At 42.9% G+C, this 25693-nt stretch overlaps 3 protein-coding genes and 1 long non-coding RNA gene across 10 annotated transcripts in view; 3 read left to right on the top strand and 1 right to left on the bottom strand.

The window, feature by feature from the left end:
- The window catches only part of TMEM120B (transmembrane protein 120B), a 29214-nt gene extending 27164 nt beyond the window's left edge, over positions 1 to 2050 (top strand). Inside the window, exons 11-12 of the mRNA XM_081842302.1 lie at positions 717 to 785; positions 1587 to 2050. Of these exons, the coding sequence (XP_081698428.1) occupies positions 717 to 785; positions 1587 to 1694 (177 nt within the window). The 3' untranslated portion in view covers positions 1695 to 2050. The remainder of the gene's footprint in view (positions 1 to 716; positions 786 to 1586) is intronic.
- Positions 2051 to 4518: 2468 nt separating this feature from the next.
- Positions 4519 to 25693, bottom strand: part of RHOF (ras homolog family member F, filopodia associated) — a 31034-nt gene continuing 9859 nt past the window's right edge. For 3 of the 5 annotated variants that reach the window (XM_081842276.1, XM_081842280.1, XM_081842279.1), the window contains 4 exons: positions 10665 to 10752; positions 7108 to 7217; positions 5874 to 6008; positions 4519 to 5484 (listed from right to left, as the gene is read on the bottom strand). In XM_081842276.1, coding sequence (XP_081698402.1) covers positions 5320 to 5484; positions 5874 to 6008; positions 7108 to 7217; positions 10665 to 10752 — 498 coding nt within the window. In that variant the 3' untranslated portion in view covers positions 4519 to 5319. Of the gene's footprint in view, positions 5485 to 5873; positions 6009 to 7107; positions 7218 to 10664; positions 10753 to 12875; positions 13588 to 15125; positions 15451 to 25693 lie in introns of those variants that run through there. The other 2 variants (XM_081842277.1, XM_081842278.1) reach the window with 2 other exon arrangements.
- On the top strand, positions 5452 to 13711 carry LOC309330583. Its single transcript, XR_014151491.1, has 2 exons — positions 5452 to 5533; positions 13581 to 13711. It is a non-coding gene; the product is annotated as an uncharacterized lncRNA (long non-coding RNA).
- The window catches only part of SETD1B (SET domain containing 1B, histone lysine methyltransferase), a 69668-nt gene continuing 59552 nt past the window's right edge, over positions 15578 to 25693 (top strand). The window contains exons 1-2 of one of the 3 annotated variants that reach the window (XM_081842202.1): positions 15578 to 15711; positions 22208 to 22253. The gene's annotated coding sequence lies outside the window, so the exon portion shown is untranslated. Of the gene's footprint in view, positions 15719 to 18159; positions 22254 to 25693 lie in introns of those variants that run through there. The other 2 variants (XM_081842201.1, XM_081842200.1) reach the window with 2 other exon arrangements.

Genomic DNA, 25693 nt, shown 5'->3' with positions numbered 1-25693 from the left:
AAGTTTTTTAGAATCAAGCAGTATATCAATTTTATAAAATAAAAATAACATACAACATAAGTACCGGCAGCGACCCAAAAACACGTCACAAAAAGGACGTAACAGGGGCGGCGGGGTGCGCTTATACGCACTCTGCCGACACGTATGGGGCCTGGGAACAGAACTCCATGCGAAGTGATCTTTGACTGTCCTCCGCTGCAAGTACCTCCCCCTTGCATTGGCCTGTCCAATCAGACATCCATCTACTCTGATTGACAGTCACACCAGAGTCTCTTGCACAGAAGGCCTTTCCCATCAGCTGATCCTTCTTCCTCAGCCTTTGCCAACCTCCAGACATTTTGCACTTCAACCACCTCCCACCAGCCCCAGCCAGAAACCTCTGGAGGGCCCCCGTTTGGCAAAGGCTGTTCTAAGTGGAGCTGCCACAGATTTAGTCCAGAACCTTGTCGAAGCAAAGCTGTTGCTCTGCCGCAGAGCTCTCTGTGGTTCTTCATTCTGACCAGTGTAAGAGGAAACTAACGTGAACATGATCCTCAGGCCCTTTGTTTGCTTTGGTGTCCTCTAGTGCTCGTTTTAAGCAGATGCCAATTTAGGCATCTACGAGGTCTAAAATTAGTGCTTCTGGATCTTCACTAAGAATAACTGCTTAGCTTTCTGCAAAGTTAGCAGATTCTTTCTTAAGTCTCCCTTTCTTCTTTCCCCTCCCTTTCCTTAAGTTTTGGCAGCTCTACAATGCTATCACACTTTTTGAACTGTCAAGACATAAGAAATGTAAAGAATGGCAAGTAAGTGGTTTTTCCCCTCAAGTACCAATCAAAATCTCGGCAAACGGGGAGGGGGGCATTGACTGAATCCCCTTATATCAGCAGGGAAAAGGTAGCAGATGGAGAAGATGAGAAAATAGTGATCCACATTTTACTACCCATGGATATCTTGTGTTACTGTGAAAGGGGCAAAGCCAACAGCTACCATGGCTCTGCTCTGCCTTCGCAGGTGGAGGCAGGAAGTGCCTATTCTGAATACTAGCTGCTGGAAGCCACGGTGGAAGGGGGGGGCGGTACTCTGGTGTCTTGCATGTGAGGAATTCCCACAGGAATCTGGCTGACCACTGAGAGAACAGGATACTGGACTAGATGGGCCATTGGCCTGATCCAGCAGGTGGTTCTTAAGTTCTTATGTACTCATACAAGTGATCTTACAATAGAGAAAGGAAGCTGTATGTGCCATTCTAGTAATGGCTGGTTCTCAATACACTTAGCTGCTTTCGCTGGCAGCTAATTCTTAATAGGGTTAACCTATTTAAGAGGTAGCCAACCTGGTGCCCTCTGGGTATTTTGGACTACAACTCCCATCATACCCAGCCAGCATGGCCCAGTGGTCAGGGATGATGGGAGTTTTAGTCCATAACCTCTGGAAGGCACCAGGTTGGCTACCCCTCGCCTATTTCACCATATCCTTATTGAGACAGCCTTAAAGCTTTTCCATTGGGCTGCTTTTGTCTCTAGTTAAAAAATGTCCTCATATAACATCTGCCAAGTGCATAGGTTTGAGTTTGATTTCTTTATTTTTCTCCTGGTCCCATCTAGGTTTTTGTGCTTGCACTCACATTTCTGGTGCTCTTCCTTGGAAACTTCCTCACCACCCTGAAAGTTGTGCACGCTAAATTTCAGAAGAACAAAATGAAGAAATTGTGAAGACAGAAAGTCGTGCATGCTGGATGCTAGAACTTGGGGTCTGGTTTCATTTTTTCCTCTGCTGTGATTAGACTCATGTTCCAGGCAGTCCTCCTGCTTCACCAGTGGCCCTGCAATAAGGGAGCCATGGAGGAAATTCCACCTGCGTTATACTGTGAAGTCTTCCTCATCAGACTTGCGAGTGCTTGCGCTCTCCAGCTGGTAACCGGACTATTTATATTTAATTTAATCCAAAGCCCCTCTGGCCTTTGCTGGGATATAGCCATGAGGTTGATCCATTCTAGGAAGAAGATGGATTCTCAGGAGAGAACAAAAAAGAGATGAACTATTCGGGAATAAAGCAAACTTTGATTAAATACTCTCTTTAAAGTTCCTGTATTGGATCATGAAGGTTGTCTCTCATGGGGCCAAGTGCTGAGTACTGCTTTTTTTCAGAGCCCATCTTAGAAGCTGATAAGGCAGCCTGGTTACCCCCCCCCCCAATGTTTTGGACCACACTTCCCACTATCCCTGACCTTTGGTCATTCTGGCTGTGGTTGATGGGAGTTGTAGTCCAACAACAGCTAGAGGGCATCAGGTTGGTGAAGGCTAGAGGGCAGGGGAGCCAATCTGTTGCTAGATCCCCCACCCGTTCCTCACTTGCAACCAACTGAAAATGTTTTCAGTGGGCGCATCTGTTTGGGGGCAGTGTGTGGGGGGGGGGGGTTACTCTTCACTGTAACCTATTCCAGCTAGACTAGACACAGGAAGAAAACTTGACTGAAATCCAGTGGATGATACCCTAATTTGTCATTAGCGTTGTTGGCATGAAGGTTGAATGGATGTTTCAGCATTCAGATCTGTTGAGAAAGGGGGAGGAGGAAGAAGAGGTGGCAAATAAAGAGGAGCTGCCTCAATTCTTTCCCCTCACCGTCTGTTTGTGATACGTCATCAAACTATATACATGCAGTGCTGGCTCTGCCATGAGGCAAAGTGAGGCAGCTGCCTCAGGTGGCCAATGCTGGACTCTATTCGGCTTCTATATGTGGGATGGGGAAGGGGGCGCCATCTTATCATTGAGCAGCAAGGACTGGCTCTGTATATATCCTTAGTTTAAAATGCATTTTAACGCTGGCTGTGGGTGTTGCGAAAGGGTTGCGAGGTGAACACTGACAGCGTGGCTCCTTGGTCATTTTGCAAAAGTGCCAAACCATTGAGAACAGACAACTTGGAAGGTCATCTGATTAAGAAAGCAAGTTGCAAGGGGGAAAGACCAAAGGAGCTGCTGGCGTGCATTTAGGGGCTTGTGGATAGGTTGGTAGGGGCAAAGTGTACCCTCGGTGGACAGGATGAGAAGCCACTGGTTAAATAATAGGCAGGTAGATGGAGGTGGGGGAGAGGAAGCAGGTCAATAGCAGAGCTGAAGGCTTCCTCCTCCAGGACATTTTCTCAGGAAATAGAATCTGCAGTGTATCATATTCTTTTTTTCAGCGTTGCTGTTGTTGTTGGCAGCCAGTTTTTAATAGGAGACATCTTTTGAACCGTGAGCCAGCAATATCGGCTTGGTTCAGTCCCACATAGGCAGAGGCAGACCAGGTTTGTTAACTCTCTCCGTGGGTTTACAGAGGCCCTTGCACCCAATCTACTCTCCCCCATAGGGCTGTTTCATGGCTGCCATTATAGGAGTGGCTGTTCGAAGGCAGGAGTGGCAAAGCTATGACCCTCTCTGCCTGTTAACTGCTTCCATCAGACCTGACCACTGATCATGCTGGCTGGGGCTTATGGGAGCTGGAGTCCACAACTTCTGGAGGCCCACAGGATGGTGCCCCCTCCACATCCCAAGGGAATCAACTCTACCAAAGAGCTGCTCCTTTTCCAGGTGGGTGGGTTAAGGAGCCCGTTGCCTGTGTCTGGTGTATAGTAGTTGGAGAGGGGAGAATATTGACAGAACGGTCTGATAGGAAATATTTAGGGGCTTGAGCGGTTCGCACATGTAGGGAACTTGGCCTAATTTCAGAAGCTCATGGCAAGCGGTCAGTTTACCTAGTCCGCATATGGGCCCACCTACTCCGATAGGTCAACCCCTGGTATCTCCAGATAGGGATGGGGAAAAACCTTGCCTAGAACCTGGAGAGCTGCTGCCAGTCAGTGTCAACAGTACTGAGCTCAAGGAGCTCTGTATTAATGATGTTCACACGTGGAGTGAGAGATCTGCCATGGCCACAGGAGTGTTTGAGGGTACCGTGAAAACAAAATAGGATGCAGTGTCAAATGTATTTCACTTAGGGGTTGGCATTCTGGAAATCACACGTGAAAGCAGCATCAGAGACAAAATCCTGGAAGCCCCTTCAACTGACAGGCTGGTTCAGGAAAATATTTTGCTATGCCTTTTGCTGATAAGCTTCTGATAACTCTTTGCTCCAAAAGCAACTTTGTCCATTGCAAGAAGCCCAAATACTCCCTGTTCTTTCATGCCTGCTAGATATAATTAGCTGAATTCTGCTGACTGAAATCTTTTAACGAACTCTTCCCTGCACACGGTATAAACTGGGGCCGACTTTTGCCCTCTGGCACAATAATCTTATCCAGGATATTAAGTGACGCACCTGCTACAGCTTTACTCATTTCTTCTCCCTACCACCACCAGCCTTTCAGATTAATACAACTGTTTGTTGGTACACTGTATAAAGCCCCATTTCATATTCCAGTTAAAAGTTTTTGAAAAAGAAGGAAACCAAGGGAGAGTGAAGAATCCAAATTGGCTTTCAACTTAAGACAGCACTGTATTTTTAGAAGGGCAATTTTGAGGTAGATAGTCAGTACAAAGTGAAATAAACAAAAGCAATTTCAAAAATTGGTATTTATGGTTTACAGAAGGTGGATTGCCAGAGTATCCTATGGGATGAGCCACGGGGTCCCCATACCTGTTCTAGACCATTCATTGGACCCGAGTAATCTGTTACTTAGCCACATAGGTTCTTTGATAGCTGGAATCTTGCTACAGCTTCTTCTGAAGGGTTTCCAATACGCCACAAGGTAAGGTTGTGGCCACTGAAAAAACCACAGTACCTTTAATGTTGCCACCACAAAAAGGGTAGAAAATGAACTGTTTAATTCTGCAAATGTTACAGCTGTTTTATCAGATCAGAGACTGAGTTGTAGCCAATGTTAGTCCTGCTCGGAGTAGCTCAATTGAAGTTAATTCACATGACTAACTTGGGTCCATTAGTTTCAGTAGGTCTGTGCAGAGTAGAACATACATGGCTACAACCCATTATTTCTAGTTTGTTTTTGTTTGGTTGCTTTTTTTTTAAGCAAGCAAGAACCTGCGTATTTAAAAATGGCAAAAAGTTGGACCTACAATACCTTACCTTAATTGTTCCTCAACAAGTACATTTGAAACACCCTGGAAATTTCTTCCAGAATCTATATACAGAAGAGCTCGTTCCACAGTTAGCTAAAAGCTCAACCTTCAGAAGAGAAGGTGTAACAAAAAGGAGAACTTACAGCATGAAAACAAGTTGATTTTCTCATTAATATCCAAGTAAAGAGACAGGAGCAGTCAATTTAAAAGGTAAGGGGGAAGGGTTTAAAATACTGAAGAAACAGTCTTTTGTTTTCTGTAGTCTGAAAATAGCAGATAACATCATAATATGGCACATGGCCTCGATTTTGTCTGACGCTTTGCCTTTTTGATAGCATTCAGTGCAATGTTAGCTGTTTCTCTAAAAACATCCTCAACATTTTCACGAAACTTGGCAGAGCACTCGAGGTAAATGTCTGCGTTCATCCGGCGACAAGCTTCTTCACCCTGAAAGGTAATAGTAACAAAAGGATTTCAGGAAGGAGTCAGGCCGAAGGTAAGCAACCAGAATAAGAAATATGCATTATTTTAACTGAGTTTTTATGTTAATAACAAACAGGGAGCTTGTGTGTCTGCTTGTTGCATATTTGCCTAGTTGTAGAACTGTTTTTGTTTGGTGCTTGCTGGCTGCAAATGTTACGTATTCTACTGCTGTAAACACCAAGGAGATAACACACACACACACACACACACACACACACACACACACTCTCTCTCTCTCACACACACACACACACACACACACACACACATATATATATATATATATATATATATATATATATATATATATATAGCCAACAGGTTTGGAATCTAGTTTACAGAGCTGTATTTACCTGAGTATAAGTGATTGGCTCCTGCTGAGCTGAGCGGAGTTTCCGTAGATGTTCTTTGTCCTTCCGAAGGTCTGTTTTGCAGCCCACAAGCACTATGGGGATTCCACGGCAGAAATGGTTCACCTCATGGGACCACTGGCAGAGAGAGATCAAAGTGTTTAAACAGCTAGATGTGACAAACAAAACTGTAAATAGAGAATGGAAACATTTCTGATGCTGAGCCATGAGACACAGAGAGAAGGCAGATGTTCAAGGAGAATTTGTAAGGAACAAAAATACAACCTGGTAAAAAAGCCATCAAAATAATAGTAAAATAAGACAGCAGATTTTTTGTTCGCATTCATCTGTCTCAAGAGGCAGTGGAGTGTGTGTCTGGGGGTGAAGTCAAACCACTGCGCTAGCAGCCCTGAAGTGACCTCTCCAGGTTGCAAGCCTGGGCAGTGTGTATGGAGGTCCTGGGTTGCCCAGATGTCAAGACCCCCCTCTTGGCCTCACTGATGTGTTCCAAAGGAAAGTAGAACAATATATTGGACACCAGCTTGGCTGCAGGAGTTGCTGGAAAGAGTTGTACAAGATGTCATCCAACCACGTTAGGGACTCCAGATTTGTGGCGGGTTTACTCCTTAGCCTTTTCTTCTCCTGAAGCCGTCCCACAAGGCAGCAGAGGATCAGAGTTTTGCTTCTAGATGGGCTACCTTCCCAGGTTGAGGAGCCTTATCTGCCCAAACCAATGGCTTCAAGTTACAAGAAAGGAGATTTTGTCTGAACATCAGCATGAACCTTGTGATGATAAGAGCTGTTTGACAATGAAATGCGCTCTCTCATAAAGTTCGTGCGTTAAATCCACCCCACTCTCACAAACAAATTCACTACAGCCACCCTAGGCCACCCCCAATCTCTCTCGCCACCAAGGAAATATAACAAGCAAATAGTAAAAGAACCCACGCTGACACAAAACCCCACGCATACACTAAGTAGAAGAATAGAAGCATTGCCACCCGACCCCACCCCACTCACCATTTTCCCCTCCCCCTCTTTCCCCCTTTTCTTTCTGATGTAACACTAATGTCTCTCAACAAATGAAACTGATCTGTAGAAACCGCAACTGGAAAAAAGAGACATTGCACACACTTTTGTAAACTAAGAAATCTTTAATAAAAATATTTTTTTTTTTAAAAAAAAGCAAGTAGCCAAATTACTAACTGCAGAACCATCTACAACAAAGGTCTCTTACCTTAATTGATACATTATCAAAGCTAGTAGGGTTCATGACATCATAGCATATTAAAACCACATCGGTACTCTGGTATGAAAGTGGTCGTAGGCGATCATAATCCTCCTGCCCTGAAAGAGGGGAAGTAAATAGCTCTTTTTTTAACTTTCTCTAAGGGATAGTAAGAAATATCATAAAGCAGGAAGCAGCATCTATAATTAATCCTCCCTGTGGCTTTTGCCACTGATCTTCACCTACTGAAGCGGCACCACCTATTTTTATTTTATTTTCTTCCTGCAGGCATTTTAATTGTAGTTTGATTATATAGTTTTAACCAATTTTTGTTTTTGTATTGTACCTTTGCAAACCATTTAGAGACTATTGCAGTTAAGCTGTATAAAAAAACTGTTTAAATAAAATAGATAAACCTGAAAATGAGCAGTTGGGGCGTTACAAACTTAAGGTGATACAAACGCATGGCAGGTAAGGCAATCAATGTCTGCTAGTCACAGTGGCTGCATACTACCTCTAGTACTGGAGGTGGTTGGAGAGCCCTGATCTCGCGTCCCACTTGCGGGCTTCCCAGAGGCATCAGGTTGGCCACTGCGATAACAGGATGCTGGACTAGATGGGCCATAGGATAGGCCTGACCCAGCAGGGCTTCTCTTGTGTTCCTAAACCAGATTAACTGACTCAAGTATAACCTGGGAATATTGTTTGTAGGGAATGGGTGGAGTGTTACAGAGCTGTAAGGCAATGTAATCTTCTGAAAACTACAGTTCCCTGGGTTCCCTAGGGGTAACAATGACTAAGGTGGATGTAGCCTACAGAAAACTTGAATGAGTAAAAGGAAACTCTTCTTTCTTGAATGGAGTCAAAATACAAATAAATTGTATTCTTTACTAAGCTCCCCCTTATGGTAGCCTAAAAATGCTGCCCAAGGAGCGTCTAGATCAGGGGTAGGCAACCTAAGGCCCAGGGGCCAGATGTGGCCCAATTGCCTTCTCAATCCGGCCCACGGACGGTCTGGGAATCAGCTTGTTTTTTACATGAGTAGAATGTGTCCTTTTATTTAAAATGCATCTCTGGGTTATTTGTGGGGCATAGGAATTCATTCATTTCCCCCCAAAAAATATAGTCCGGCCTACCACATGGTCTGAGGGACAGTGGAGCGGCCCACGGCTGGAAAAGGTTGCTGACCCCTGCCCTAGATTGTAGGGGAAACTAGGAGGTAACTGCCTCATGTAATTATTCCTCAGCTGCCCTAAATGATTTAACATGTGATATCACTGTGATGTCAAACACAGAAGACAACTTCTGTTGGCCAACCCACTGACAGTGGCAAATTACTGTATAAATTGAACCTGTATGTGTTGTGTTGGATCAGTTGAGGCTATCCTAAGATTTCCAGACAGTGATTTATTTATTTATTTATTTATTTATTTATTTATTTATTTATTTACACCCCGCCCATCTGGCTGGGTCCCCCCAGCCACTCTGGGCGGCTTCCCACAAAACACTAAAATGCAATAACCTATTAAACATTAAAAGCTTCCCTAAACAGGGCTGCCTTTAGATGTCTTCTAAAAGTTTGGTATTATTTTTCTCTTTGACATCTGGTGGGAGAGCATTCCAGCAATTAAAGGAGGGGAGGGGGAAAACATTCACCAGGTATGTTATTTCCTTTGTGTTCCTGTGAAGCTCTGAAAGTTGCAAATCCACAGGGCGGGGGTGTGTCCACTGCTGAGTCTTTCCGCGGAACAACAGCATGCACAAAATACAGGCAAAATTGCATCGGTGCCCATGTGCACTTGTGTTAGTCATTTGGGGATTTAAGATGTGGGACGGGGAAGCTGCAGCCTTCCAGATGAGATGAGACTACAAGTCCCATCACCCCCAATGATAAGAAATGGTGGAATCTGGAGTACAGCATCCCCTGAAAGGCCACATGTTCCACATCCTCTGCTTAGAACCAGCTTTTCTGAAGTTCCCTTTGCCTGGTTGCCTGAAGGTAGTTCTCACCCTCCGAAGTTGAGCAGGTGAGTAGCTGTCTCCACCAAAACTCACAAATGGCCCTGCAGAGTCAACCAAGAGACAAGCCAATTCTACAGAAAGCATAAATGGGTCCCTCGTGCCTCTTCTCTTTTCTTGTCCTCCCCATTCCAGACCTTTGCATAATAATTGAGGTGGGGATGGGGAATTCCAGCAACATAAATCAAGCAAAGCAAAGCACTTTCTTGCTTGCTCTCCCCCACTCCTGTGACTAATACTTTGCCTTCCTTGATTTTCAGATATAGCACAGAGCCTTTATTTCCACCTTGATTAAGCCCCAAGTTATGTCTGCCATGCCATGCTGTATTAGCTTAGTCAGCAGGAAAGCAAAGGTCAGACGATATAAACGTGTAATCTGTGAAAATTGCACAACTCTGAATTATCACACTGTTATAGTAGGAGGTAAATAGCATAGCACAGCCTTTCCCAACCTGGTGTCCTCCAGGTGTTTTGGTCTACAAGCCCAATCCGCCACAGCCAGTGGACACCCAAGTGGCAGAAGGCTCACATTTCGGGAAAAAGGAGAATTGGCAAACACTGCGAAAGCTGCCCTAAGGGTGTCATTTGTTAGGTGTTACTAAAAATGCTTCTGTCCGCCTTTCTATGCATGCAGTCTGCAGCAGTAGTTCCTTTTGTGGAGCTCATTAGGTGGCCTTTGGGAAGCCACTGCCTCTCTGCCTCCGTTCTCTCATTTGCAAGTATGAAAATACTTGGCAGGGCTGTTGACAAGGTTTACTGAGAAAAAGCAAAACTCTTTGAACACTCAGAACAGAGCTGTACAAAATGCCAAGGTTAGCAGTGAGAGGCTGAGAGCTCATGGGGTTTTACCTTGATGGGGTCTGTGTGGCTGTCTGCTTGTTTTTAGAGGCTATGCATGGGCATCCCAGGCTACAGCAAGCCCCACCCAGGTAATCGGCCCAGTAGATCAGGGTATAAGCTAAGTAGAAGCAGACTCTCTGTGCAGCAGCAACTCCCACACCACCACTTTAGGTCATTGGCCTCACAGCAGCAAGAGGTGCAAAGATGATGGTGAGGAGAGATAAAGCTTGACACATAGGCCAGAGATCTTGGTAAGCCTGGCACAGAGTTGTTTGTGACAGTCCTAGATTATTAGCACACATATGTGCCACTCATTCATTCTTGCTTTCTGTGGGGTCTGGGTAAAAGCTGGATCCAGAAGAATTAAAACAGAGCTCATGGACTTGCATTATATTATACAGGGTCTTGCCAGAACCCATAAAATTCAAGTTTGTACACTGCACAGTAAAAATTGCAGATCCAGTGCTTGCCAGCACCACACAAACATTAAGGTGTGGAGCTTCATGATTTTGACATAGGATGACCACTGGAACGTGGGCTTTGCACCAAGGAAATCCTCAGTGGTGCCACCGTGACTGTGAGAACCCCGTTGGTTCCCCCAGCCATTCATCATCTCCCACCAGCCCTCTCTTGATCTCTTTTCAGCCACAGCAGGAAATAATTGATGTTGTGCTGATACATGCTGGGGGGGGGGGGGGGGAGATTACCTGCAGTGTCGTATAAGTGTAGGATCACTTCTTTTTTGCCCAGAGTGATGCTGGTGGTGTATTTCTCAAATACTGAAGGAGCATATTGCTGTCAATGAAAGGGAAGCACAGTGCTGTTTGTAAATATTGTGATGTTCCACACCTGTCCCTGCTTAGCTTAATGAGCAAGGTACTTTAAAGTTCATATTTTCCTTCTTTTTTTGCAAAAGTTAATAATAATAATAATAATAATAATATAATAATAATAATAATTTTTATTTATACCCCGCCCTCCCTGGCCAAAACCGGGCTCAGAGCAGTTAACATCAAATGTATAACACATTAACATAAAATCAGGCAATCAATTAAAATACTGTACATCTTAAAATCAGATCAGGATCAGAATAAAATCCAATCAGATGGCAACCCGCAGATTAGGGTTGGGGACCTTAAATACTCACCAGGCCCAACTGTTTGTGCTAAACTTATATGGCCCTGTGAGGAAAAAAATCTCATCCAGATTTTTAAACCATAGTAACTGAGTTTCTGAAAATAATATTCTGCATGTGCCTGTTTTTCTTCAACAGATCCTCAACCTCTTGAGGATATAACTTGGGTGTTTAGGTTTAGGAATCACACACATCCATGGCACTGAAATGGAGCAGATTTCTAGACCAAAGTACCCCTCCTGCCAAGATAAACAGCAGCTTTCTCTGGTTGGCCTGCAGGGAGAACAAGAAGTTGGGCAGAGGAGCACGCCCTCAAAGGGGAGACGGAGGTGGCTGCTTCCTCTGGACTAAAATAGAGCCACACATGCACAGGGGCTAAGTGAGTTTGCATCCCACATGGTGTTCATCTTCCTTTATTTGGCATAAGCCTTGGCTGCAGGCCATAGCATGGTACACTGGTTCTGCCTCTTTAATCTCAGCCTTTACATACCTTATTGATCTCTGTTCTGCAGATACCGTCTTATCAAGAGGTCAATTCCACACAATGCAGGAGTTGAGCCTTTAGTGTTGTGGCACCTGCCCTTTGGAATTCCCTCCCACTGAACACCAGACACACAGTCTCAGTTGTTTCAGTACCAACTGAAGAACTTCCTGTTTCAATAAGACTTTTAAGTTGAGATCTTTCTCACTCTGCCTCTGCACTGGAATTTTTTTTAATGTTTTTGTCCTATCGCTTATTGTTTGCTACCCTGGGCTCCTTTGGAAGGAAAGGTGGGGGTATACATATAATTAATTAATTAATTAGCAAGCAAGCAAGCAAGCTGGGAATTCAGCATAACCTCCTTCACACACTTTACATCCTCCAGGATCTTTATCCTCATTCACCTATTGTTCCCATCGGGTCTTTTTAACACTCTGACATTGGCCAAAATATCTGGAGGGGATTGGGTTGGAAAAGGTTGCTAAGCAGATTTACTTGTGACTAAATTTCATTGGGTTCAATAGGCCTGAGAAGTTTTTCTATTGGGTTGCAGCCTTCATTGCATTTTGTGAAAGACACATAGCAAGACTTTCTGGGTATTTGCTGATGGGGTGAATTTTGAACTTGAAATTACTATTCTATTACTATCAGGACCTCCTTCAACCCACCAAATTGTGCAATATTGACATTTATTGCAAAAACCATTATTTATGTAGCTTGCAAACTGGCACAGTATGTCCTCAGGGTGGGGAAGCAGTGCTGGGAAGGGTTTTGTGACATCTGAAAATTACTGTAACGCCTGTACGCAACTCTAACCTTCAAATGTGCTAACAGCTAAAGCTATAACAGGAAGGACGTCATCTGCACATCCTGCCACTATGTGGTTTAGATATGAGTTGAAGAGCTTCTTGAGACCAACTCTAGCAGAAAACCCCCAACTTATACTGAAAGCTGCAATTCTGGCTGCCATCCTATGCAATAGCCTTTGCCAGGCTGGTACTCTCTAGTTGTTTCTCATGGGGCGGATAGCACTTGTAGTCCAAATCAGCTGCAGAACATCAGGTTGGCAAAGACCGATATACTAGACTAACTGCCCTAACACAAGCTATTTAACTGCTCTGTTTAAGGGATTTTCCCATCTGAAACAAGCCTTCAAAAGCCAACCCAACAAATATGGGTGATGGAAAGGTTACATTTGGGGCTTTTAGTTTTTTAAAATGAATGTTATGAACATTCTCTCTGTTTTATATACGTTATAAAATGAGATTAAAAAATATATTTACAAAAAAAGATTAAGAGCACCTCAGAGATTGAAGCAGAGTGTAAGATGAAGGTAGGTAACGCAGCCACAAAGCTATAAAGATGAGAAGGCAACCAGTTGATCAAAACCCAGGGCAGGGAGAAAATATACCGTAACTTGGGAAAGTGACCTGGTGGAAGTAACATCTACTCCAGGAAACATTAGAAGCAGTTGCTGCACATGTAAAAGGCCCACTCTTTCAGAGTGAGTGCACAGGATGTGGAAATGTTTGTAATATTAGAAGGAATTGCCCAGCTAAAGAAACTCAGTGCAGGAAGAATTTTTTTAAAAATAGCATTTTACTATCACATGGGAGATTCTTTTCGGTATTTGCCACTTGCAATTGTAAGTGCTATTGAGATTGTTCAAAGAAAGGTGACACGTCTCAGAGATGCAAAAGGTGTCATTGTTGTAAATGGATGACATCCATGGCACTTTATGCAGTAGACCATGACAAAACACTGGCCGCCATCTTTCAGACTCAAGCTAAAAAAGTATAAAAGGAATCCACCACATCCTTATTTGGGGGACCAGAACAAGAAAGGTCATTATTTCCAGTGGCCCAATCTCAAGAGTATAATGAGGCTCACAAACCCACTACGGTTGGTGCTGATGATAATCTGTAGTCATGAACAAGGTGGAGTGCAATGACAACTACATGGTGCAGAATGGATGTTGAATTGTGCAACTTAATTTTTCCTTAATAGAAGAGACCTTCCCATGAAGCTCCACAACGGCCACTTGTGAGTGAAAAGGACGTAAAGATGTACTCGGCTCGCATTCCTGCTGTGCAGACTTCTCTGCCAACAGCTGAAAATATGCCGTGACCTGCCATCTATGGACGATGGGCTGTATAAAAATTTAATAAACTATTAAAAAAAAAACAGGCTTCACCAGATCCATGGAGATCCAGGCCTTCAGGAAGTATTGTTTACATTAGAAAATATCAGGATGTCCTAAACACCTCTGAAATACTTAAGAGATGACTAGAAAACACTTTGCAGACTATGGAGCTCTGTGTCGTTCTGCCACAATCTAATGGCATCAGGGTCTAACCAGATGCCATAAGCAAGCCAAGCTGACAAGTATGGTGGACTGGCACTGCAAAGGACATAAAGAACTCTAATCCTGTGGGCATGAGGGATCTACTTCTATGCTTGTTCCAATCTACCTGAATTGTGTTGGGATGGAGGGTCTAGTGAAGAGGGAGTTTACAGCGGTACTGTAGCTACAGTACCTCGGGTTAAGAACCCAATTAGTTCCGGAGGTCCGTTCTTAACCTAAAACTGTTCTTAACCTGAAGCACCACTTTAGCTAATGGGGCCTCCCGTTGCCATCGCGCCACCGGAGCACGATTTCTGTTCTCATCCTGAAGCAAAGTTCTTAACCTGAGGTACTATTTCTGGCTTAGCGGAGTCTGTAACCTGAAGCGTCTGTAACCCGAGGTACCACTGTATTTGTTGCTAACCCTGAAGAATGATTTCCATAGAAGACTGACTTTGGGCAGGTGTCTAGGATGTGAGATTTTAGGTCAAGGGATACATCTTAGTGCTACACAGCTTTTGTGAGGAAGGGGCCCACTTTCTCTTTTTCCACAGATGTTTGGGCTGGTGAATTGTGGATATTCACAACTTTTAATCAGTCTCCTAATTTCTCTTATTCTCTCCCCTCTACTTTTGGTGGCCTGGATTTTTTATCTTTTTGGTAACACTCTTTGAGGGTGAAATGTATTGATTGCAATATAAATATTGGATATACGTGTTTACTTTTTTTTATTAAACTCAAGATTTTTGGTTGGTGAAGTGGGGGGGAGAGAGAAGAGATGTGTGTGGAATTTAATGCTTCCTTTCTCTTAGAACATCTTGTCATACATTCTGCTCTTCGTCACCCACTTCTCAGGGCAGCTTTTTCACTTTGCTAAATGGCAAACGCTGGGTTTGGATTTTTTAAAAAAACTTTTTTCTAATACATGCCCGAGTCTCTCCCTTGCCCGCCCAACGGTGAACTTGCAGCCCATCCATCCTGGCCTTTGGGCAGCTGGGTAAAGTAGCCCCCCCCCCTCGCCAGACCCTAATGGAAGGTTCCACCTCTCACTTTTCCTGCTATTGGCCCCGTGGGCGAGACCTGCCTGGTCCAAAAGGTTCTCTCGCGGGGGGGAGGGGGGTTCTGGCGGAAAGTTCTGGAACCCGAGAGGGAGAAAAGGCGGGAAGGGCGAGCGGGCTGCGATTGGCTGAGGGAGGCCCCCTACTCACCTCAGGGAAGGCGCCTTTGGCGAAGACCAGGAGCAGGGATGTTTTCCCGCAGCCCCCGTCGCCCACCACCACCACCTTCAGCTCTTTCTTCTTCTTCTTCTTCTTCCTCCCACCCTCCGCAGGCGGGAAGGGCGAGCCTTCCTCCGAGTCCCCGCCTGGCACGGAGCCGTTACCTTCGGCCATGGGGCGGCTTCTCACGCCGCACCCCTTGGAAGCGCGGGAGGGAAGGGGCGCCTCTCTGAGGGAAAGGCAGCCCGGCGGCGGAGCCCCTCCGTCCGTCCCTCGCTCCTTCCCTCAGCCCGGCAGTGACAGAAGCCGGCTCCGCCGTCCTTCCTGCCGGCTCAGAAGACAGAGGAAGAGGCGAAGGATGCGGTCAGGCGGCCTCTCCCTCAGCGCAGCTCTTGCCTCAACCGCTAAAAAGACACACACATTAGCAGCAACCCCAAACACACACACACGGAAAAAGTTTTATTGTTGGTGGTGTGACATTGCGGCCCCAAATGCGCACAGGAAAAAACGCCAGCAAGGCAAAAAGTCTCCGCTCCCGAGGAGCTTACAGTGTAAATGCGACTTTGGAGAGATGGAGGTGAGCGGTAAGCGGCATTTCACTTTAAAATGTATGCCCACATACCTGGAAGCCCATTAAATGTGTGGAATTTCTTTTTAGCTAGCGGCAGCACTTTTAACATGCTCAGAGTAACTAACTTGTGGAATTTTTTAAAAAATTTTTCCAAAAATACAATTACTGTAGTCAAACATTTTCCAATATACGTTTCCTTAGTAATCGACTTCCCTTCCATGGTTTCCTCAAAATTATCTATTGCTGCTGCATATTATAATTAAGCTATACCTTTCCCCCCTCCAATTTATTCTCAGAATAACAGTAACTGTTGAGCTTACACCAAACCTGCTAGAGTTTTAACATATTTACATTAATATTTTTAATAACCTACAGACATTACCCAATCCTCCTTGAAGGCTGTCTCATCTTAATTTTACTAGTTAAGTTTACTAATTCAGAATATTCCATAAATTTCAACTGCCACCCCTCTTTTATAGGTACTGCATCCTCCTACCATTTGGGGGTATATAGCACTCTCACTGCAGTAGTCGCATGCAGAAATAAATTCCTTTGAGTCTTTGGTACATCTGGTCCAGTTATCCCTAGGAGAAAAGCTGGGGGGGGATTGGGGGGGGGGAGTCCTCTTAAATATATATTTTTATCTCATTAAGTTATCATTCCCCAAATCCCTTAGCTATTCTGCAAGTCCACTGCATACGAGATATGATAAAGAAACCTTTTGTTTCTTTACATTTCCAACACGTACCTGATTCTGACTATACATCTTTGCTAGCTTACTTGGTGTAAAGTACCATCTATAAATCATTTTAATTTGTGGAACTGTTTGACCACAGTATGTAATGATGACAACTAGCACAGTTAGCTTTCAATAAGGATTAAGATAAATTTCATTGAGGTCTGTCTGTGACTGTTAGATGTTTATCTAAACTAAGGTAACTGGTGACTCCACCTTGCTTGATCTGATCTGCATTAGAGACCACTTGAAAACCCCATGTGTGCCACCTTGAGCTCCATAGAAAGGTGGGCTATAAATGTATGAACTCAAGTAAATTCATTGTTTAGTGTAGCAAGAGAGTAGATCTGGGATTAAAACAGGATGGGTCTCTCTTTGTGCTTATTTGTGAGAACCACTCACCAGGCTTGCTCTGCTTTGAAAACAGGCTCATAGTTGGGGAGGTGATATACAAGGGACTTAGTATCCCTATATGTGTTTCTCTGTAAAATTAACTTTACCCCTTTGGAAGACTTCCTCACAAATCCAAATATTCTGAATCTCTAACTGTTCAAGATAATAATATAAATAGGGGAAGTTGTTAACACTGAAATATTATGTAATGGCTACAGAAAAAATAGACCCTAGTTCTGAAAACACAAATTGCAGATTTCAGAAACATTGGTTGGCAAGCTACCTTTGGAAGCTGTCCAGACTTGTACTCTTGAAATAATAGGCAGGCGGGAAAGGGGGCAATAGGAATCACACTTCTTATGAAGCTGCACCACCCAACAGAGTGTAAAAATAATGGTGCACATTTACATTCTCCATGTGTGTTAGCCACTTTTTGTTCACACCATTAAAATGCCAATGTGTCAATATATTTTTTATTTCTTCAGCAACAGAAGGTAACATAACTTTGACAAAGCACCAACCATTCTGTAGTTACTCAAACTTCCACAGGGGGTCACTTAGGAACCTATTCAGTTATGTGGTGGGTAGTTGGGATCATAAACAGTAGTGATCCAAACTAGCGCTACTGAAAACCCAGATGTATGTTGTCTCATTTCTCAGTATAGGAATTTCTAACATGCTGTTTCTGCAATATATGCAGTGTTTGAGGCAATTTAATTTTATTAAACCACATAATAATTGGTAAGTTCCAGGATGCAGTTGGTCAGAATGCATGAGGTTTTTACTACTCAAGAAGGCTAGTACCCAGTATGAAGGCATTCAAAACTCACCTGTTCCAGCAGGCTTTAGACCTAATTGGAACACATTTAATTGTGTACATTCCCTTGCTTTCTTGAAATTTTTGTTATTGCTTGCATTTTAGTATTTAAAGGTTGACTTTATTGTTAACTTTCTTTGATCCTATTAATGCAGAAAGCTAGGATATAAATATTTTAATAATATAAAAATAATTAAGGTTTTGCGTTAGAGGATCACTCATTAGGCAGAATTGGAGCTGCAACCTTTTTATCGATTTTAAAACTGCTTAATTTATTAAAAAGGCACCCCAGGTGAATTGAGGAACTTAAAAAGTCTATGTTTTTCATATAACTATTTATGAAAACTGTTGAAAGTCAACTGCTGAGAACGCATTTAATCACTTGTCTAAAGAAAGATTGGTTGATAGGATGGCACCATAGAAACATGCCATCCCTTCAAGTCTCACACCAGGGAAGGGGTCTTCTGGGATCAAATAAGTCTTCTTAAACAGGGGAATTCTGAGCCACCTAGTTTGCTGTGCTGGAGGCAGTCTGGATGGGGCAGAGGTGTCCCTTAACCCAGCCCTGCCTGGCTTCATATGTGTATTGTACTTGATTTACTCTGCATCACTGGCAGCTCCATGTATGAACAGACTCCACTGATAAGATACTGCATTTTATGGGGACAGCAGATTGACATTTTGATCACTGGTGCTGAAAGTGCTGAATTAATCATGTTATTAACTTGATGCTGTAGTCACAGTCTGATGAAGATACATTGTGAATAAGCGCATATGTGTTCTCTGAATCACAACAATTTAACAGCAAAGGTGGTAAATGCAAGCAGCAAGGTATTCTAGCCACAATCCAGAGTCTTATGTGTTGCTTATACAGTTGCAAGTGACATTTTTCAACCCCAATTGCAAATCTGGTTTATTATCAAAATTTACGGACTTTCAGCTGTTTGCAATGAGCAAATCAAACAAAAGCAATTGAAATAGCTCAACACAACGGATGCTTCAAGTGGTTTCCCCAAATTGAGCTGAAAATGCAACTTATAGTGGCTTCTCCACTCCCACTATTATTCAACCCCCTGAATAGAATCCCTCACAACAGCATAAATATAACAGCATAAATGTCTCAAGCACACCTGATGCAACCAATCAAGGGCTTGATTAGTTGCACCAGGTGTGTGCGAGCTGTAACACATGAAATACCCAAGCTGGCTAGGGGTTTGCAGAGTGTCAAATTTGGCTGCCTGCTAGAAATATGGCTAAGTAAAGACAATGGTCCAAGAAGGTAAGAGAAGAGATCATCACCCTTCACAAACAAGAATCAGGATACAAAAAGATAGTAAAGGCACTCCATGTTCATATAGACCAGGGGTAGGCAACCTAAGGCCCATGGGCCACAAGCAACCCACGGGGGTCATTTAACCGGCCCATGAGCTGCCCCCAAACCAAGCTGCCCACTCAGCGAGTCCCCGCGCGCTGCACTAAACCTGCGCACCACAGGGACTTGCTTTCATGGTGCCAAAAATCGTGTCTGAGCAGAAGCCGGAAATTGCTGACCCAAAAGCACAAGAAAAGTTGGTTCCAATATGCTCAAAATCCTATAAATAAGCCACAGTAGTTTTGAGGCTCTGTTCTGTGAAGCGATGAAACAAAATGGGAACTTTTCGGCCCCATGGATCAGCCCTATGTCGAGGAAGAATGAAGCATTTGTTGAAAAGAACATTGCCTACAATGAAGCATGGTGGTGACTTGGTGATGCTCTAGGGCTACTCTGCATCCTCTGGCACTGAAAACTTGCAGTATGTGGAAGGCAGGATAGATTCATTGAAGTTTCAGGAAATCCTAGGAGGAAACATCATGCTGTCTGTGAGAAAGTTGAAGCTTGGGCATCAGTGGACCTTCCAACAGGACAATGATCCCAAGCACACCTCAAATTCCACCAAGGCTTGGTTGCAGAAGAAGTCCTGGAAGGTTCTACAGTGGCCATTACAGTCACCTGACCTGAACCCCATAGTAAACGTCTGGTGAGATTTGAGGAAGGCAGCTGCAGCACGCAAACCCAAGAATATTACTGAACTGGAGGCCAATGCTCATGAGGAATGGGCTCAGACACCTCATGAGCGCTGCTGGAAGTTGCTGTCTGCTATGCATCTCGTTTGCAGCAGCAAAAGGCTGCTCTACTAAGTAATAAAGATGCTTGTCATGAAGGGGTTGAATAATAGTGAGACTGGATAAATCAGTGTAAAGTTGCAATTTAGCTTAATTTGGGGAAACCATTTGAAGCGTCCATTGTGTTGAGCTATTTCAATTGCTTTTTGATTTGCTCATTGCAAACAGCTGAAAGTCTGTAAATTTTGATAATAAACCAAATTTGCAATGAGGTTGAATAATTTCAATTGCAACTGTATGCGTATCAGGTCGTATACACATTCAAAAAGATTTGTTAATTACTCCAGTGCTATTTTTCTAGAAAAAGAGGTGCCAGAACTCACCGTGAACACCTCCCTTGTTCTCTTACAATGGGAATGGTGCCCACCTGAGAGGTGCCGGAACTGAATTCCAGTGAGTTTTGGCTGGAAAAAAGCCCAGCCTATTACTAATAAAATCCTGCCTAATATGAAATAACACAGCACTTCTCTCCTTAACAGATAAAACATTAGGGGTTTGCATGTTCCCCTTGTACATGCAATCTGCCATTCTTTAAAACCCTGACATTTTATCTCTCGTTTTAAAAGTTTAGACTTGCATGGTTTTCTAGTATATAATTTATACTTCTCTCTGCTTGATTCTGCCACTAGATGGCCTTCTAGATCTGAACAAAAACACCCAAACTCACATACAGGTAGCTGTAGTCTATTTTGACAGGTAAATCAATACAAAAAAAAAAGGTAGTACCTGGGCAAAGGAGCATGTTAATTGTCCAGAAAGAGCAAAGGGCCAGAATCCAAAGTACTATGTACTTTTCCAATGGGGCTTTAGACCTGTTTTTCTTGAAGAACTGCTCCACAAGCAGCACGCAAATCAGTTGATTTTTTTGCTGGGGGGCAGGGGGTTCCAAAACTAGCTTATAGTATTTGTCAAAAATCTATTTGGCACACATAAGTATGCCGTTTGGATTCCAGTAACAGCAAAGAGATAGAAAGTAAAATGAGTAACACTTCTCTCTTTTTTTGCCTCACCAATTGGAGTTTTTATAGAGAAATATTTAGTACAGGCATAAGCATTTTTTTTCCAGTACAGTATCATGTATCATTCATTTCTTATAAACTAAAGAGGGTCAAATGCTATAGTGGTGGTGGGCTGCAATTTGCTGAGGACCCAAGATAAGTAAAGGGCCCATTTTCCTACCAGAACCACCATTCACTTTGCAGACAGCATGTAGAAATGAATGAAAGTATTCAGCTAGGACCGGGAGACCCGAGTTCAAATCTCAATGCATCTGTGCTCAGTACGTGATATTCGCCAAGTCACTCTCAGTCTAAGCTTCCGCACCAGGTTATGAGGATAAAAGAGGTGGTAGGCTCTGTGTTACACTTTTAAGACCCTGGGAGAAAAAGTGTAAGACAGAGCCTACCACCCCTTTGATCCTCATAACCCTGTATGGAAGCTTAGGCAGAGTGTGACTGGGTTTGAACTCAGGTCTCCCAGTCCTAGTTAAACACTTTGATCTGTATCACATTACATGCAAAGTGTTGTGGTGCTAGTAGGGCAATGGGCCATTTACTCATGTTGGATCCTCAGCCAATACAGCCCACCACCATTATAGCAGCTGACCTAATTTTATTTATATATAAGGAAATTTGCAAACGTCAGCTGGTGAATCTGCTGCACTTTTTATTCAATATTGGTAATATGGAGACCAAATTCATGATGTTCACTTACCCTTGTTTTTGAGAAGCATTTTTTAAAGGACTGATATTTTAAAATACTCAGGAGGTTACAGTCATATGTACACTTAAGTGTGAACTCAGTGGCATCACTTCCAGAACAAACAGAGACATCAGCCTGCACAGATGCAACCTTCAGAAATATTTTTTGTACTTAGGTATGAAATAAAGAAATGCAAGATTCCTAATATCTGCCTTAAAATATTTGGTCATTGTTTTTTCAACTCCTAAAGCATGAAGCTATGATCTTGGATTTTTGAAACAACAAGTTCTTAGAATTGGAATTTAGAGCCCCCAAATCTATTTTTATAGATAGGCTTTTAGTTACAAAACCTAAAGTGCTCCAATTTTGAGTTCTGCATAGGGGCTAGAATCCTACATGTACTATCTATGTAGTATGTAGTAGTTGGTTTCAGAGGAAAATACTTGTCTTCAAAACCGGCAAAATAAAAGTTTAAATGTTTTATTTGCTCTTCATAATAAATAAAACCCATCAATATAATCCAGATCTCATTCAAAATAGAGGGGGAGGGACTTCCCTTAGTGTCAATCTAGAATAAATTTACGAATTATGATGCAAATTATGATATTGCACATATAATCATGAGAACTAATAGAAACCTAGCCTTCAATAACAATATATTTATAACCCTCATCCCTCCTTTACTCTTACAGTACTCTTGAAACAGGACATTTTGGCACAAGTCGACTTACAGGCAGCGTAAGTACATAAGGCCTTCTGATTTGTAAAAACACCAAACAAAAACTCCAAAGCTAAACTCTAGTTATTCAACTTGCATTGCTCCACTGTTGTGTTACATGTAACCAAAATATACTGGAGGTTCATTATACTGTACATGTATGAAGGAGATAACCGACACAGCCATCAGGTCTATTCTAAATAATAGTTCACGAGAGACTAGTTTTTATGTGATTTTGTTCCATCCTGTTCTTCCAACTTTGCAGCTTTAGGACAGCCGTGAGTCCACTGCTGAAAGTCTAGTCCTTTTCACCATCTCCATAGGGTTAGTGGAAAGGCACCAAAGTTAATACCACTTGAGACTAACCATAGAGTCAATTTTAACAAAGTCTGTGAGGCAATTCAAGAGTAAAATATTTTTATTAGAAAAATGGGGGAAGAATACAAGAAGCTGTAGAAATCCCATTTGGTTATGTTGCTACAACTATTTTCATTCAGAGTCAGGATAGGCAGCACCCGGCTTACACGGAAGTTGTGTTCCAAGGCACCACACGTGTCAATGAAATCACACATAATTGAAACCAATTGAAAATGCCTGCAAACATCTGTCTATGACATTTCTGGATCAGTTCTAGGTTCGGTGTGATGCATGGTAGGGCTGGGTGATATCTGGTCTTCAACACTGCAATATATCACCAGCTGAACATCACAATATATATCACAATGCCTGAAATAAGGATGGAGTTATGTAGAGGCATTGGCTGGCTTCACTGTTTTTTATGCATCATGATTTTTGCAGGTACCTGCTCTTGTGATTCACTGCCCCCTTCATGAGGCAGGGGAGAGCTGAGCTGGCAAGAGTTAACAGGGGCTGCAGGAATCAAGAGAAGCATTGGCTGGCTTCAAAGTTTTTCCCACATTGTGATTTTTGTATCACACACACACATCATGATTTGCAATATACTGCCAGGTCAAAAATTATGAAACGGATATCATATGGATTTCAAACCAGTTTTGGACAATATATTGATATATCACGCAGCCCTAATACACGGTTGCACACATACTGAATGTGTGTAAATGGGGGCTGCCTGTATCATGTCACGCTGGCTTCCATGCCGTTAAAGTAACACCATTCAATCATTAACCCATATTAGGAAAATTCAAATGTTGCGCAAATCATACCAATAGTACAAGTAGTATGATTTTTCTTCTTCCATACCAGCTGGTTCCTTCAGCTGAATTTCCCACATCTTTTCTATTGGATACACAAAGTTGGGTCACTATTAGAATCAGCTTCCAATAGTAGAAGAAATGGACCTAACAATTAAGATATTTAGTCAGGCCCTAAAATCATAGTATTAATACATACAGGTATTATAATATGCTACTTCCAATGAGAACTAAACAATGTGAGAAACATTTGTTTCAGGGTAGTGCTAATAGAGCACACAGGAAATGAGCTGTGGCCTCTATCATAAAGCATGTAAGAGCAGGGCCCCAAGTTTCCTGTGTTACATTAAGCAATCTGGATCACACTACTTCCTCATTTATTGCTTACATGTCACAAGATGACATTCCTCTAAAGCAGGCATTCTGAAGCAAGTGTGTGTGATTTTACCACTCAGTATTTTCAGTCTTACACAGGTTTTTCCAACCTACAAATACACAGGTGTTTATGCAAAGAAGTTTCCTAACACTGATTTTAAAAGGGAAGGGAGGACTTGCTCACAAAGAAGCAAGTAATTTATCCAAGGGTAGGGTGGCCCAAATGGTGACTGTATTCTCCACTTATTTCAGAAAATGTAGTGCAAACTAAAAAGATGATTGAAAGCAGACAAAGAGTCAAAATCTAAACATTTACATAATTTTTGAGCGGAATGATGTAAAATTCAACTCCTCCCACCCCCAAGTTTTTGTTGTCAAGCTACTGTGCTACAGTGATAAAAGCCATACTAGTAAGAGTTCCCTTGTAAGGCACTAGGCCCTCCCTTGTAAGGCACTGTGTAATCTCAGCCCTATTTGCAACTCATAAGAACAGGTGGTCTTCTGTACCAGAATAAGATCTACCTCCTTCTCACAGTGGCTAACCAGATGCATGAAGGAAGCCTAGGAAGGCCTAGCATCATGATCACTGGCTTCCAATCAATCTTGTTTGCATTTACTGACATATTTAGTGTTGCTAACACTGTAACACTTTGCTTGGAGGTATGTATGGTGATTGTATAGGCAGTTGTGTATGGTCCCAGGAAGGAATAGAATATATTAAGGCTGCCCAGTGTGGCTTGTGCAACCCAGTCAGATGGGTGGGGTATTATTATCAGCTATTCCTCTTTAGGATCTGCTATGCAGCTAGATGCATGCCAGCCATCCTAGTCTGGTGTTGGGTGTTACCATATGCCAGGTCTGTACAGTATAAGCCAGCAACTATCCATGATTTGATTGTGGATAAGTAGGCCAACCTGGAATCATTATTGAGTCTTAGGTAGACAAACAGGGATCTAGTATTCACATAGCTTTGTCCCTTCAAATACTTGTTGCAGCACTTGTCCACTCCCCTCTCCCCACTGTGATGCAGGGTGAATGACACCCCCGAACTTACAGAATCTGAAGGATAGTTGAATACTCATGGGGATTTTCTGGTTGACATGGCACTCATATTAACACTGGTATTGCTTTGGTCAGATTCATCAATAAAATTGCTGAGTGTCCTTGCCAACTGCAGAGCCCATAGGGCTTCCTTGTATTCCAGTGAACTATGGGCAGTGAAGCAGGAAGATCAATAGCTGATAAGCAGATGTTTAGCATAAGAGTTTGGAGGGAACATCCAGTAAACTAATAGGACAGTAATGGGGGGGGGGAGTTTTATCGCCTTTCCTGTGAATTGGCACAATTTCTAGCACTCAGTTTCTAGCCTGCTGGAATTTGGGCTGTATTATTTATGTGTGTGAAAAGCCTAGCCAAGATGGGTTGCCACCAGTCCATATGTGCCTTAAAGATCTCTGGCGGCATCATATCCTCACCTTGCCCTTTATTTAATTTCAGGCTTCTATGAGAGATTTTATTTCTGCAGGGAATACTAGTTGCCATTCCAGTAGTTTTGACCAATCAATGGTCACATCAGCAGCCGTTGGTTGCCCTGTCTGCTCTCCAAATAGTTCTGCGGCCAATGTTGTGCCGATATGGTGGCATCTAGGTCAATAGCTGGTGCACAAGTGATGTAATTGTAAATAAATCCTTGTATGAATGTGATTGGGCACATTATTTTGCTTACGATGTGGTTGTACAGAAGATTTACCTTAAGTCCAGCAGAGCTTTTCTGACTGGTGAATTGACTAGTATCTTCTGTCCAAAGGAGGTGGTGGTCTACAGTGAAAAATGTACACCACATTTTGTGGATAAAATTGCTCAAATTAGCATGGAACTGGATGTGACAGTTAGAACTAGCCTTGAGGAAGTGT

This window comes from Podarcis erhardii, assembly GCF_964252035.2.
Source record: "Podarcis erhardii genome assembly, chromosome: 15".
In the NCBI taxonomy this organism is placed as follows: Eukaryota; Metazoa; Chordata; class Lepidosauria; order Squamata; family Lacertidae; genus Podarcis; species Podarcis erhardii.
This window is presented reverse-complemented; position numbering and strand designations above follow the sequence as displayed.